This window comes from Channa argus, chromosome 15 (assembly GCF_033026475.1).
Source record: "Channa argus isolate prfri chromosome 15, Channa argus male v1.0, whole genome shotgun sequence".
Taxonomy (NCBI): Eukaryota; Metazoa; Chordata; class Actinopteri; order Anabantiformes; family Channidae; genus Channa; species Channa argus.
In genome coordinates this window covers 21263631-21279875 of record NC_090211.1, presented here as the reverse complement: position 1 = coordinate 21279875, position 16245 = coordinate 21263631, and the positions used below count along the sequence as shown (strand labels likewise).

Below are 16245 nucleotides of genomic sequence, written 5' to 3'. Positions count from 1 at the left end.
AAGACTGAAATCTATGTGTACAGCTACATTTTACAGCCATAATTGGCACATGTGCAGGTAGTTTTTTTCCAACAGCTCTCACAGATGCTGGTGTTCAGGTGAAGCCTGCAGCACACAATGATACAGAAACTGGAAGACAGAGTTTAAGTTTTGCTCGTTGTTCACTGTTTGCAGGTGTTAAACACTTCATGTATTTGCCTACTAAAAACATGAAAATCCCCTCTTAAGATTTCATATGAGGACACCATTAAAACCAGTGTCTTCTTTTACTGTGTAAAAAAGACACTGGTTTGTGTATAAAAACATCATTAATCTTTCTGAGTGTTAATGCTGATACAACTGCAAGAAAGTCTGTGTTTAAAGAGCAGTGATGCAAATGTTTTCAGATTATATAATTCCTATTGTCTTACATACTTCATGGCTGTTTCTTTACTGGTTCTTAGTTCGTGCAGACTGCACAGCATGAGGGTTGTGTTGTGCTGTGAGATGTATCAGAGGTGTAACACGATTGAAGCTCTTGACCAGAAGAGGTCAGTGATGTTTCTCTCTGGAGGTAAACATGTGAGTTTAGATTGTCCTCACCAGAAAAATACCATCAGCTGCTCAACATTATGTGTTTATATTTTCATAAGAAGCAACCTTTTGTAATGTGGCCAGGGCAGATTATTGGAGTGAGGCCAGTCTATCAGAGCAGCAGTGGGACAATTTAGAGGATCCCAGCAATAAAACACACAGTTAAAGCTACAGGATGCAAACTTTGAACTCTTTTTAGGTAGAAATCATTTCTTTTGTTTTGTGAACATGCTTGTTAGTTCTCAGTCCATTTGAAGAATGAATGCTTCAAACTACAGGTAGCTGGAAACATGTGAGATCACATGAAACTCACTTTGCAAGACAGGTCAGTTCATTTTTGCTCAGTGGATGTATTTGCTTTCCCCAAAGGTTTTTTAGCAGAATGACTCTTGTCTGGAGGATCAAGAGTTACATGATACAAATTAGCAAATGTAAAAGACAAAATAATATGGCAGAATTGGCATTTGAAAGCAGACAAGACAACTAAAGCTCCACATTCTAGCAATGTCACGCCTGTAAGGTGAAGATAGGAGAAAGTGTTGATAACCTTATCCAGTTTTAAAGTAGTAGAAATAATATGCATGTATCCACCTTAGTACTGCTTCATCAAGCTCCTGAGCTCTGTTGCTTGAAAACTGAAGATCTTATCTAAAGCTGGTGACTTGTTTGCAGTCCACAATGGAATTCACTGTATTTACTGACACAGGAGTTTCATTGCATCCAAACTTATATGAGATCATCAGGTTGTAGAAATAGTCACAGTAACACAGTAATTTAGTGGCAGTTACCTGGACATAGGTAAAAACAACTGCTAATAGCAAATTCAGCATACTTAATAATTCATAATGTGAAGATTTGGGCATGAAACAGTTCCTCATATGTAGTTGAAATTAACACAACATACATACTGATTTATTTAGACTTTCAATGTTTATTATGACATTTTACAAAAACTCATGTTTAAAAAAAGAAGAACAGAGAAATCAGGCAGCACCATAAGACCTTTATTGTAGCTGAACATTCACCAAAAAGTGCCTCAAACTAAATCTGTGATTATTCAGAAACCAGAAAAGCGATTAAAAAGTGTATTATAAGGCTGATGGCCTTGTGATTTGCTGAAAGTTTTGGATGGTTTCTCTGTGACAAAACAAGTCATGTTCATTTTATGGACTCCTACATTTTAGAAAAACTCATCTCTACCTCCACACCCACAGTCAATAACACGGGCAAAGTACTGATTGTGAAGCCAAAGTCTGATGTTCTGTAGGCTCATTCCTCTCTGCCATCATTTGCTTTCATCTAAAAATGTCAGGATCCCCGAGTTCACTTCCTCCCTCAGGACTCTTATTTTGCAGCCACTTCCTGTAATACTTCCGGTAATCGGTTTCACCTGCTCTCATCACTTTGCTTATATACCTCCTCAGTTCCCTCACCGAGCTGTCACATTGTCTGCGTGATCACCGCGACTTTCCAGCCTTCATGAGAGTTCATCGTTGCGATCCACGGTGCGTGTGTTGACCTGACTCCGCCTGCCGCTCTGTGTTAGGGAGTAACGGCTCCATATTGACTCTCTCTGGTGCCGACTATCTAAATGACGCTAAGGATTGTGAGTACTGCTAAGGTTTCATCACGGACCCTTGTAACCATGCCAACCAAAGGGAATGTTTTCCATGTCATGTCCATGTTTGATTCACGTGCATAAGTGTTTGTCTCTCCATGTGATTTCCTACCTGTGAAGCTCAGACTGATGTTTATTGAATCAAGCATCACGGACTTCTTCAGTGTTACCAAGTATTAATATTCACTCAAAGGGGATTTGGGGGTTTTTGAATATTGTTTCACTAAGGTTTGTGGAGTTCCCTCCACGTGAGGGATTGAAGATCCACCACGGCTCCGTTCCACGCACACACTGCCAGGACCATACTCCACCCCTCCCCGTAAGATCCCTAACTTCCCTCCAGACTCAGCTCGTCTCCCTCATAGACTGGAGATCAGCGCCATCCAGCGAGACGTAGGGCAACATCATCATCATCATCATCCTGCTTTGCCAACAATAACACTCTTTAATAAATTTAATTCAAACTGAGAATTTCTCAAGCACCTTATTGGGTTCTGAAGTCTATGAACCTTTTTTTTTTTTTAATGATGAATGTATTTTTTAGTGATTAGTGACATGTAGCATATGTAGTTAGTTTGGGTTTTATTCCTAAAGATGTTGGTATCATGTTAACTGTGAGGTTGGTGCTTTGGGAGGAGTGTTGCCTCCCAATGCAAGTTTAACTTTACCATGATCATATAGACAGAGCTGAAAAGCTTTTGTTTGCAGGGTCTGATCAGTGGGTGAGTATCAGTGCAGCCTTATCTCTGTCTCTTTGTTGAAAGCTGACATTTAGAGCAGCTGCAGGACAAATGTGAAACAAATGATGCCACATTTGACCCCACAGGAAATTGGTTAACTCCTTATAAACACATTCACAAAATCAAGGTCTCTGAACAGTCTTGGATGTGTGAGGATTCATCTGTTTGCAGCTTTGTCAGTGGTGTTCTGCTCCCTATCAGGCTGATGCTGGGGAAGATTAACCCTCCTGTTATGTTCAGGGTCAAATTGACCCATTTTAAAGTTTAGCAATCTCAAAATAATACATTTAGTTATTTAGCAGATGCTTTTATCCAAAGCGACTTACAAGTGAGGTACAAGGCAGCAAAAATCTAAATCAAGGAAAAAACCATCAAAGCAAAGTCCTATCAGAAAAGTTCACATTTCACGAGATGCAAGTGTTAGAGCAACTACGAGACATAATACACCCCCGTCTCACACACATACACACACACACATTTTCTTGACCTCTTCTTTGAAGCCATTCACATCAAAAAATGGTCAAATTCAGTGGTCTTTGTCCCCAAATACACATCTGAGTGACCACTCAATGTGGGTGGAGTTTGTCTACGAGAACTGAGAAGGTTCCTGTCAAAAGTCAACACCTGCATTCTCACACTTCAAAGATGAAGTCAAGAGTGTGTGTGAGTGTGAGACAGCGGTGTATTATGTCTCATCGTTGCAAAGAAACAAATAGTATTTGATTTTTCTGACTGTTTTTAGCTTGTATTTTGTCGCTGGGTCAAATTGACCCGAACAGTATCTTTGTAACATGAACATATACGAGGGTTAGAAATATGTGAACTGAAGCATTTTTATTTTATGTTGATTACACTAAAAAGCCAAGCAGGAAAGTTTCAAAGTGAAAAAATACTTTTAAGTATTATTTTAAATTCTTAACTTTAAAACGGGTCAATTTGACCATGAACAGCAGAGATGTCTCATTTTAATTTATCCACATCACGCCATAAACAAAAAAAATCCAAATATAAAATACAATTTTTAAATTTTTTATCAATTGCATATAAAACTATTGTAATTTATATGTAGGTCTTATGCTTATGACTTATGCTCATTGAACCCTGATCTGTGAACAGTACAGAACATCATTGAACTAAATATTGATTGAAATGGTTAGTAATGGAGTTATTGATGAGATATATTCATATTCATATTCATTCATATTCAGATATATTCAGATATTCATAGACCTACACTTAAAGGATCTATCTTTTTTATTCTCTTTGATAAAAGAGAATATGCAGCACTGTCTGCAATAAGTTTGTTTCAGTGAGAATTGACAACATGATCAGGTCAACTTACAATATTAAAAATGTTTAAGCTTTTCTTTAAATATCGCTTTGCTTCCTCTTCTCCTCTGGCACATCTCATTTCAGCTGTCAATCAAAGCAGTTTATAATAATAATAATAATAATAATAATAATAATAATAATAATAATTCATTTTATTTATAAAGGGCTTTACATTTGCTAACAAATCTCAAAGTGCTACACAAGCGGATTAAGACCAGGAATAAAACATAAAACATGTAAAGCCTACAAAACATATAAAACATAGAATAGCACAGCATTAAAGTAAAAAGTAATGATCATTTTAAAATGATCACTTTAAAATGCTTTTCTAAACAAAAAAGTCTTTAACTGTTTTTTGAAACAGTCCACAGTCTGTGGTGCCCTCAGGTTCTCAGGCAAGATAACAAGATGCACCTTTTTAATATCCTAAAAGAACAAGACTAACAGAGGAAAAGCTTTATATCTGCTGACATAAAGGGGCCTGGCTTTGTGACCTATACAGCTACTATGATTTAAAATGCCTCAATGCTGAGGAGCTGCAATATTATTATTCAATTAACATGTAGTTTTCCAGCTCTTAATTGAGATTATTACTTAAAAACTATCAGATGTGATTCCAGGTAGTTATTATTGTTACCCATGTGATTTTGGCCATTTAATAAAAAATATATTTTGTTGTTTGTGGTTGTTACTTTAATGTGTTCTCACCATTTTATTTTTCTTATGTTCATACAGCCAGTTTAAATTATTAAATGATGTAAAAGAATGATTTTATTACATTTGTATCAATTTTGCAACATTCCGATTAAACTTTTGGTGACGTAAGAAACGCAAAGAATGCTGAAACTGTTACATGACTGATAAGCTGCCTTTGAATAGAAAGATACTTCGATTCTAGTTCCTGCGGGTTTCTGGTAAGTTCAAGTAAAGAAGCCACTTTGGTGTGATACGACGAGCAACGCGGACATGGCTTTCCTGAAAAGAACATTTGTGGTTTTTCTCCTCATCTATATGGGTGAGTTAAACAAAGTCCTGTTTTCCAGTACTTAAGGAATATATGAAGATTTTTCAATTAGATTGTATTTAGATTGTATTTTGTATGACAAACATGTCTTAACAGAATATTAAGAAAATTAAGCATAATTCCAGTAAAAACATTGCATTGCTGAAATATTGTCTGTGCTGATTATTCTAATTCAGTAACTATCAAGGTCCTGATATTTGAATGCTCAAAAAAAAAAGGAACGGTTGGCCGAGCACAGGCCAGAAAATGATTGTTTGTGAGGAGGGCTGACAGGGTGGTGGGGGGGGAGCAGCAGGGTGGCAGCTGGACTCTTAAAACACCAAGGTCTCGGTCTTGCAAAGTGGTTTTCTTCATATTTAAAACACTTATTCAAAAGTAAATGTCTATGTTTGTGCTCTTGTTGTTTTGTGTCCCTCAGTATTTGCCAACACTAAACTGTGACAGTTTCCAACATAATACATCTGTAAAGTGCAGCTAAAGTTAACCCATATTAATAGAAGATAGTTTTTAATTGTAGTCCTAAAGACTAAACCGAGCTTAAGTTCCACTTTTGAGGAGCTTGATAATTCCACCTTCAGATGGTTTGTACTCACAGATACTTTATTTCATGACATTAAAAATTCAGCAGTAAAGTGACACTTTTTCTTAGACTGTGATGACAAATCCATGGGCTGCTATAAGAAGTTACAGTCGAGGGAGGGATCAGGGACTGTACTGACCTTTCCTGTTAATGAATGCAGGGAATCTAAAGCCAGATGTGAGCACAATTAGGATTGAGGGTCATAATCAGAATTAGATGTAGGTCAGGAAGAACCAATGCTGACTGTGTAGTGGATTTATGTGCATGTCTATGTGTTTTTCAGCCTGGACAAAGGTGGAGCTGACAACACAGGAGACTGTTGAGGTTTACCTGGGTGACTCTGCTCAAATCCTCTGCCAGTATAACGTCACTGATGGGAACAATCAGCCCAGTGATTTATTTGTCCAGTGGTTTGTGGTGAGTATAACTGAAACTCTCTGACACAATTCAACTGCTCACTTCTTGTGTAGGTCTGCTGCTTAAAAGTCAGTAATTTGAATCATGGCCAGTGACCCACAACTGTAATTGAATCATCAGGCTATTTAATTGCCTCCCTCATTGTCGACGCAACAGTAAAAAAGGATAAAAAATGTTGAAAACATAAAATAAACCACAGACAAATCTAAGCTATAATGCAGCATAACAATAAAACCATTTTTTTATAAGAGAGAATTTATTTCCAATGGAAATTTTACATCAACATCAATGTTTGTCCTGCAGGCAGCTTTTGATTGTGTTCACTTTAATCATATTGTCAGGACAAAGGAGACACACAGGCTGTGTGAGTGAATAACTTTTCTATCAGTGTAGTGTTGAAGAATGTGTCATTCAGGGCTGAGCTCATAGAATCTATCAATCAATATCGTATGTTATGACTCAGCTGAGCGATGGCTCACATTGTATGTTTGTTTCACAGCAGCAGTCAGCTGGACACACATTTTACTCAGCATTTTACTCCATGATACACAGTTAAAGGTGATGTGTCAGCCTGACTACATGTCCTCTTTTCTGCAGACATCTGACATAAGGGTCTCTCGGAAACTGATCTTCTACGGTGATGACAAAAAACAGAAAGTAGTCGACAACACTGACTACAGTGATCGGATCAATGTGACTTTGGACCATCAGGAAGCTCAACTCACCATCCAGAATGTCCAGCTCTCTGACAACAGGCAGTTTATCTGCCACGTGCAGGAGAAGGTCTTTGGGTTTGCTGTGGTCACGACCGATCTCAGAGTGTTTGGTAAGGAAACCCACCAAACATTAAATGGATTTCAAAATAGCTGTTGTTTAAAGGAACATTCCAATCTGTAAGATTTGTAATTATTCTTTTTCTAACTCAGCTCCTCCAGACGCCCCAGTGATCAAGGATGTTATGACAGGAATATCTGTGACCAATGAGATGCCATCTAAGGTGGGCCTACTTAATCTTAGACACTGTTAGTCCCTGAAATCAAGTTTCCTGTACAGTGCTGCTAAAGATTGGCCAATGTGACTTTCCATCCAGGTTGCATCATGTGAGGTTCGTAACAGCTTCCCTGAGCCCAACATCACCTGGTACAAGAACAGCATGCCACTGATGTCCTCAGCAGGACGTAAGTGCAAAGTGTAGATGAGACACTGTGTCTGGGTCTCACCTGTATCACACTTTGAATTTTCTGTTAGCAATCGAAGCTGTTAATGTGAAGCATCAGTGTGTTTCTATTAAAGCCTGATAGCAGCTGTAGTCTTGCCAGGGTTGTAATCATGAGGACCAGATGTCTAGATCACCTAATTACCAGCTGACAGCAACAGAGAAACAGTTGGAATATGCACTTTGTGACCTCTACAGCAATAGGTGTCAGTTTCATAGAACTTCTGTCCATTGTTACACTAAACATCTGTATTGTGTTTGACAGATGCAAATGTGAGCAGAGATCCCAGAGGCTTTTTCTCCGTCCAGAGCACATTGGAGTATAAAGCGGTGAGGGAGGATGAAGATGCCTATTTCTCCTGTGAGGTCAGCTTCTTTGTCCCAGGAGGCGTCAGAACGTTGGAGTCCAACAGCGTCAACATCACTGTTTACTGTGAGTTAACGTTGAGCCTTTCTTGGAAATGACCTTGTAAAATGACTTTAGCAGCTCGCTGAATAAGCCTTCTTAATTTGAGTGTGTGTGTGTGTGTGTTTAGACCCTAGCACCAAGGTGGAGATGTGGAGGGAGTCGCCCCAGGGCTTGGTCAAAGAGGGGGATACAGTGGAGCTGCGTTGCCATGGTGACGGCAACCCCCCTCCATCCTTCATTTTCCACAGAAAACAAGTAAGTTTCACAGTACGTGGTGTAATATCGGTTCGGCCTTGTCTGCCTCCATCTCTACTTTCAAATACCGTGGGTTTAGATATTGGGCCTAAATATATTGTCGGCCCACTGAATCCCCCTAATGGAGTCTGTTGGGAATTGCAGCTGCATTGTTTCACCACATGATGAGTATCACATGCAGTGTGCAACATTAAAACTTGAAATCCAGTAAGGTTAGGGAAACTATTCTTTTTACACTCCCTGTCCCCTTGAGATTGTTGGCGTTAGCTAGTAACATTCCACAACATGGACAGAGATGACAACTTTCATTCATTTTTGAGCAGGACCAGGATGTGGACTTGGAGAGCAGTGGCCACGTGTTGATCCTGTCACCGGTGTCACGAAACCACAGCGGAATCTATCAGTGTCGCCCTCTGGACTCTGACGAATACGCAGACGTCAAAGGAGAAATTCAGCTCCCTGTGCACTGTGAGAAGTGGCCTCACACACACACACAAAGACTCCACCTCCATACTGATTGTCTCATGTGAAAGAAAGCGATAAATCCATTCCTACAGCATTTGATTTCCTTTTCTTTGCTGTTTGTTGTGTTCAGATTTGGACCCAGCTGTTGTGGTGCCAAAAGACTCAGAGGTGATGCTCAAAGGGGAAGATCTGACTGCAACCTGCAATGCCCTGTCCTCTCTGAAAACACACACTGTCTGGTACAAGGTATGTACACAGTAGACCAGAGACTGGATTGAAAATCTTACTGAAAACAGTAGAAAAGAAAAGGATAATGAATATGTTTAGATGATGTGAAAGCTAATAAATAGCTGCATTAGTGTGTGTGTTTATGGTTTACATGTGTGTAGGATGGGAAGCAGGTAGGCACGGGAAACACACTGCACCTGCAGGACGCCACCTATGGAACAACAGGACAGTACCATTGTGAGGTCTCTGCTCCCTCCTTCCCGGCCTTGCACAGCAGCGGCTCTGTTCACATCATTGTACGAGGTCAGTGGCCCCACACGGCTCCCTAGCTCAGCCACCTCCTCCTCTTTTTCTCACATTCCAAACCTACCATAAAAAGGTGAACTGGACCCTTTCAGGTCACTGGAGGGCTTTTCATGTGAAACATCTGTGCAGGAAGCGTTGACTTCCACTGACACTAGCTCAGCATTAAAGGAGAGTAGATATGAACTGGGATGTTTGAGGGTTAAGAATTTCAATTCTAAGGTGAGGTGAGGGCAAAGGGCTGAGGAAATGCTTTATGTCACTCAGCAAATATATGTGTGTGTGGGTGTGTCTAGGTGGTCCCCAGCTGGTTGGAGAGGATCAGGAAGTGCAGCTGGAGGAGGCAATAGGCAGGATGGTGAACCTGAGTTGTGAGGCTGAAGGCTCTCCACTGCCCAGCATCTCCTGGAACATCATCGGCACCCAGGTCACCAAGAAGGCTCACGACACAGCACTAACCTGCTTCTGTTAGAGGAGCTTTGTTTGTAGTCATGTCAATGGTGGGAGCAGTGTTTTTCATTGAAGCCCTCAAATTTCTCTCATGGTAGAGTCCGACTTCCAACTTACCCAGATTTGGGGGCTGATTCTAGTCATTGTAGAGTTTCCTGCTTTCTTCTTGTACATAGATCGTTTCTCTGTAGGTGCAGGAGCCATTATTTCTGAATGAATACAAAGAGAATACAAAGAGTGTCATTATTTAAGATGATGTTTGCTTTAAATTCAAATGAGATACGCAGCCTGATGGGATGAAAATTCCACTCACTTTCACTTCTCATGAAGAAACGTTTGTTCTGGTACAGATGCAAAGCTTTGCACCCAACTGTAGTTATACCAGCTGTGAAGAGCATTTCTATTGTGCCAATATAAAACACATGGTTTCTTCATCAACAAGGTGTGTTTGTGTCTCCACAGAACTGGAAGGAGGTGGTAAGAAAGTCGAACGAGTACGTGGCTCAGAGTGTGGTGTCAGTAAATGTCACCTCGGACATCAGAGCTCTTTGCAACGTTTGCAATGACGTGGGCACTGAAGTCAAAGCTTTCAACATTAAAGCCAGTAAGAGCTTCTCTCTCACTTTCCATGTATGAGTGGATGGATTATTAAAAAAGGGGCCATTTAGCGAGTGAACCATTAATCTTTATTCTCAGTTCTCTAGTGCAGGGAACAACCAGGTTTTGAATTGTTGAATTGATTTCATGTTATTCATTTTTCCATCATATTGGAAAAAAACAAACAAAATAGCACAACCACAGTAAAGTCAGAACATTGTGCTTCTGTATGTGTTTCACCAATTCTAAGTGTATGAAATCTGGAATAACCAGCAAAAGGTTTTTCATACAGCATTTGAGTTATTTTGGATTGAAAGTTTCAAAGCCTGTTTGAAAAGTTTTGGTCACTGTCGGGCTTTAATGGTACAGGCAGTAGAATGTGGCTTCTAACTAGGGACCAAACTAGCGATTGTACATTAGGGGATGAACTAGGAGACGTAGGGTGACCTCAATGCTCATTAAGGTTTAAACTGCTAAATCAAGTTTAAAGGCTCTGAAAACCAATTTTGTTAATCCTTTACTTATTGTTAACAGTGGGATAAAGCACAGTTTGCTAAGTTCATAGATTGTCTTTTTCTCTAAGCTCTTTTCACCAAAGACAAGAAGATGGTGTCTTGTACTAGCTCGCACTAATCAGCATTTAGCAACAGTTAAGGGAAAAATCACATGACACGAATGTTACCAGGTTACCCTCACTAGTGTGTCCTGTGAGAGAGCTGTGCTCTTCTTTCTCCATGCTGATCTTTAGTGCTACCACTAGTCCCTCTGGGGACTGATATCACGTGAGCATCGTTGCTCAAATAAAGCAAGAATGAATCTATGATCTATGTGAAAGTTGTTTGTATGTGAAGGACAAAAAGCTGTCACTTCAACAGGTGGATGAAGTCAGCAATCTTCCCTTACACCTGCAGTGTGACATGAGATTGGGTGTAATTCCGTGTGTGTGTGTGTGTGTGTGTGTGTGTGTGTGTGTGTTGGGTTAACAGTGGTGGACTTGGACAGACGCTCACTCTCTAAGTGTTGTTTTTCTTCCTCACAGTTCCCAGTGTCACCACACCAGCTCCCTTCACTCCTGGTAAGAGTTTTGCCCTGACAGCTCTTTTGTCAGATGCCTTTTCCCCTTTGCCCCATCTCTCTTCTTTCTGTGTTCACGCTTTAGTCTAAGTTCTGTGTGAGACAATTCCATACATTATTTATAGTTTCATGCAGGGACTCTTTGGTTTGCTGGCAGATCTTTGACATATTAAATGTCCCGTTTCATAAAAGATGAAAAGTCAGATCACCAGAAAATTCCAGCAATTCAATCATGATATTCTGCCCGAATGCTCTGCAGTGGTAAAAACATTATTTTTATGTCCCGGAATTTTGAAAGAAAACAAAAATAAGCTAAATACATGTAGTGTTGATTCTCTCTTGAGAATTATTAATAAAATAAATGTTTGTTTGCTTTTCTAAATATCCACTGATGTCCTGAGGGGCTGAACCTCTTCCAGGTGTTACATGATCAGTTTGACTTAACTAAAAATACTTGTACAATCAGAGGAAACGGTTTCTACACACAACTAGTGGAAAATCTAATAATCAATCATGTATAATAAAATATGTATGTGTGATAGAATAAATACCACAATCTTAGTTTTTAACAAATTCAAACATCTGATCTGAACAATAGAATTCAGGAAAAGGGGGCTGAAGTCATTGGGTGAGAGGCAGGGTACAGCCCGGACAGGTCTCCAGTCTGTCTCAGGGCCATCACAGAGAGACATACAGAGAAAGACCATCATCACAATCACATTCACTGCTACAGGTCATTTAGTCACCAATTAACCTAACATCATGTCTTTGGACTGTGGGAGAAAACTGGAGTAGCTGGAGGAATGTATGTATGTATGGATGTATTCAAAGATAAGCCAAAAAGTGCTCTACAAATAAAGAAACCAAACTATTTTATGTGGTTGGTACACAGTGAAGCAAAGGTCAAATCCTCTTAAACACCGCAGCTGTCAAAGTAGCAGCTCAGAGATGAGAACAATTGTTAGATGAAGTGAACTAACAGGATTTTCTTGCTCTCTGTGTTTGTGTGTTCATGCAGCTAAGGGCAGTGGGGTGATCATAGTAGTCATCATACTGTGTCTGCTGCTGCTGGCCATCAGCAGTGTCCTCTACTTCCTGTATAGGAAGGGAATTATCCCACCTGGACGCTCAGGGAATCTGGACATGTGAGTATTGTCTCTGCTACTCAGTACAGTAAATATGTATTAATCCTCAGAAAGAAAAAGAAAATGTCGTCATGTAGTCTTCAACAAATGCACTGTTAAATCCTGGGACTGTATCCAAAATGTTCAAATTATGAGTCAAGTGGACCTGGGAAGACTTATTGTGCCAATCCTTCTTTCTGTCAACAGCACCTCAGAGAGGACCCCCAAAGATGACGTGATAGAGATGGTCACGTTGCAGAGAGTAAGGAAACTGTCGACCTAGAGTCCATGGAGTCATCAACAACGGCCCTGATGAACAGGTAACTATTGTCGTGGATGAATGGTTGAGGATAAAACAGGAACCACACACAGAGAAAATGTCTGCATTTTTCTCACTTATGTGCTTTAAGAACGTCTTTAATGCACTAGAAAAATGATTCCTGGGTTATAATTTCCCCATTTTCTCTTTCAGGTAAGTTTGGCCAACTACTGGCTTGTTCACAAACACTTCCTGTTTTCTCTGATGTTGATCCATAGCAACTCCTCCTCCTCCTCCTCTGTAGATCAGAGCTTCTAAGTAATGTCATGTGTGTGCAGTGTGTGTATGTGTGTGTGAAGGTGGGCTTACACTGACACTAACGACTGACTCCTATGTCCAGCAGGAGGAGCAGGAGGTGGTGGCCTTGGACCGTTTGTGAAGGTGACAAAGGTTAAAGATTGGTGATGTGCTGTGCCTGCTTTGTGATTGCATCATACACTTCATTTGTTCCTGTGCTTGTTCTGATCTGTTCTCTTTTGATTGTGTTTCCGCTGAGAGCTAGTTAGGCCTGACAATGTAACATGTTAGAAGATTTCAGTATTTGTTTTAAGTTGTTCAATAAGACATTATTTGCTTGTTCTTGATTTTTTTAAGTTTTAAAATAAATGTTGAAATTGTTCTTTTTCCAAAATGTGTGTAAATTCAGTAGAGTACATGTGATTTATTGATGCTTGTGTGTTTCTGCTTTGCAAGAAACTAAGGTCAAATAAAAATGTTTGATTTAAAGACAGGCTATTTCTTTTCTATTGACATTTGTCTCTAACGTATAAAAGAGTAGTTGGAATATAAGCAGTAGGCCCCAAGCTGCCCTTCTCACTGCAAATCAATTCAAACATTTATTATCCATTTAGAATAAAGTGTTCAACCAACACTTTGAACAAATTACAGACATTAATTATGTGTAGAAGAATCTATTCTTCTAAGACCATTAAAGTCAAACAGTCATATTAATGTTGTGGATGATCAGCATATTCTATAAAGGAAGATGGTTATTTAGTGCATTTCAGAGGTGGTGTGAGATAATTTCCTGAATATCCCAGAGTTGCTCTGTCAAAATACGTCCATATCCAAGAATGAATCCAAATTGAAATAAAAATACTGCAGCTGTGGGGCATCTGAACATGAAACTCACTTTGCAAGACAGGTCAGTTCATTTTTGCTCAGTGATGTATCTGCATTCAACAAAGGTTTTCAGCAGTATGACTCTTGTCTGGAGGATCACGAGTTACATGATACAAAGTAGCAAATGTAAAAGACAATATAATATGGCAGGATTCGCATTTGAAAGCAGACAAGACAACTAAAGCTCCACATTCTACCAATGTCCACACCCACAGTAAATAACACGGGCAAAGACACGTTGGGTAACTTTTTTATCAGAGGAGAAAGAACTATTCAGCTACTAAGTAGCTAAATATTGTGAAGCCAACATCTGATGTTCTGTAGGCTCATTCCTGTCTGTCATCATTTGTTTTCATCTACAAATTAGTGAAATAACAAAAATGGGTCACACTGTCTCTCAGGCTGATAGGGTCTGATAGGGGGACCCTGAACTCACGGGATAAGAACAGGAACAATAAAAACAAATGATGCCTCACTTGACCACACAGGAAATTACTCCTTTGAAACACATTCAGAACAAAACATAAAGTCTCTTAGCAGATGATGAACTGGATGTCATATTCACATGTCCATGTCCAGACGGTTTCAAACTGTCTTTGTACAATGTTACTTTAGACTCAAGGTACACACTGCCTGGCCAGAAACATTTAAGTCAGCTGTGCCTAAACTGTGCGATTCATGTCGACAAACTCCAGTATGTAAATGGCAGAACGTTTGACATATCGTCATTCAGAAAATATCTAGATATTAGATAGATAGATTTACTTTCCCAAAAATTCCCATCAATTTTGGTTAATTGTCTTTTGATTTAGAGCAGGAGTGTTGACCTCTGGGCCTTGGGGGCTGCAAACCTGCTTGTTTTCCCACTAGCCACTGCTGATTACCTGGATCAGGTGTGCTCAGGTGTGCATTGATTGATCCATGGTGTAGATACGTCTGCTTTCACTCTCTACTTCACTTTTTGTGACTCATTACATTATATTGGACTCAGGATGAAATGTCATGAGAACAGAAAATGAGCTTTAATCTGTTTGCCCTCATTCTGAAGACAGAACAATGCAGTTGAGTTGTATAGGAGACAAAAGGTGAGAAGCTGCAGGCACATTGAATCATTTTTTGGTTATAATTTTTGATTTACTTCATACAACATTTACCCAGACACATTTTACTTAATATATAACAGGTTCCAATATTCGATTCTGCATGTTAAAACTGTAAGATGGACAGTTTCTGTGGATTTTCTTTCCTTTCTCCATGTTTCTGTAGCATCCTGACTTTCTCTCCTTTCTATTCAGCAGTAACTCTAAAATATAGAACCCGTCCTTCAATTGAGACTTGAACTAGTTCATCTAGTGGAGATAACACAGGTTCCTAACAACGTGATGAACTGAAGGCTGATCAAACACTGTTTGATCACTTTAGACTCACTTAAGGACTCAGAACTAACTACTTACATTCTGATCTTTCATTTGACAGGTGACTATTTCTGATCAGGCTGTGGTTTCTTTCCAGTTTCCTCTGATTCCCTCTGTGCCCCCTGCAGTGTTTGCAGCCCGTCAGCCTGACCTCCAAGGGTACGTTTGTTTTCAGTTGCTAGTCTGGGATGAACTGTTAGAAAATCGAGCGCTCCTACAACGTGCTGGTGGTCTCTGCTTTTGATATTTTATGCTTCCTGTTCTGCATGTGTGAGCTGGAAATCTTCAAATATTTCAGACCAATAGGATGTGAATTGAAGGCATTTTAAGAACCTGCAGTCGCCCTGGTAAATTCTTATTTCTGTTTATCTTTGTGTTACCTCCACCCTGTGGATTGATGGAGTATTGCAGCAGACGTTGACGTGAAAGGCTTCCTCTCTGAAGTCCTGGTTATTACCAACATGACCAAATGTTTCCCAAAGGAGTTTTATCACGCGTTCTTGTTCCTACAAATACAAATTAACTTTAATGTGGTACTTCACAACCACATTATTGACATCAGTCAATAGTGTTCAAACTAGATTTTTTAGCAACTCTGACTGCTTCCCAAAGACATCCGTTTCTTAGCGGGTACCTTGTAGTTATTGTAACATTTGGAGCTATACTTCGACTTGTATAAAGAAGCGGCGCATCCACTTGTAGTCAAATGCTTTTTAAACACAGGACTCGTACTTCTGCTTGACCGAGGCAACTTCATAGCGTCAGTCTGAACCGGAAGGGGTAGTAATGCAGGTAGAGACCTGGCTGCTGACCAGCTGCACAAACCAAAGAAGAAGAACGCTTGCTTTACGCAGTGCGGCTGCGCAGAGGACCTGTCGACTGGGAGGAGCTACAAACATTATTGACATTATCCGGACTGTACACGAGGGACGTTTCTCATCAAACCGGACGTGAACTATAGCGCGGAGAAAGTGCTGTTGTTGA

General features: G+C 39.9%; 1 protein-coding gene across 1 annotated transcript; it reads left to right on the top strand.

The window, feature by feature from the left end:
- Window positions 1–5229: 5229 nt before the first annotated feature.
- Window positions 5230–13103, top strand: LOC137100146 (cell surface glycoprotein MUC18-like). The gene is made up of 17 exons (XM_067477781.1): window positions 5230–5278; window positions 6151–6284; window positions 6882–7110; window positions 7211–7281; window positions 7375–7462; window positions 7766–7933; window positions 8016–8263; window positions 8488–8632; window positions 8760–8875; window positions 9019–9160; window positions 9457–9627; window positions 10053–10214; window positions 11247–11282; window positions 12264–12426; window positions 12613–12667; window positions 12878–12964; window positions 13065–13103. Exons 1-17 carry the CDS (start codon window positions 5230–5232, stop codon window positions 13101–13103), a joined length of 2103 nt encoding a protein of 700 aa, XP_067333882.1.
- Window positions 13104–16245: the final 3142 nt, after the last annotated feature.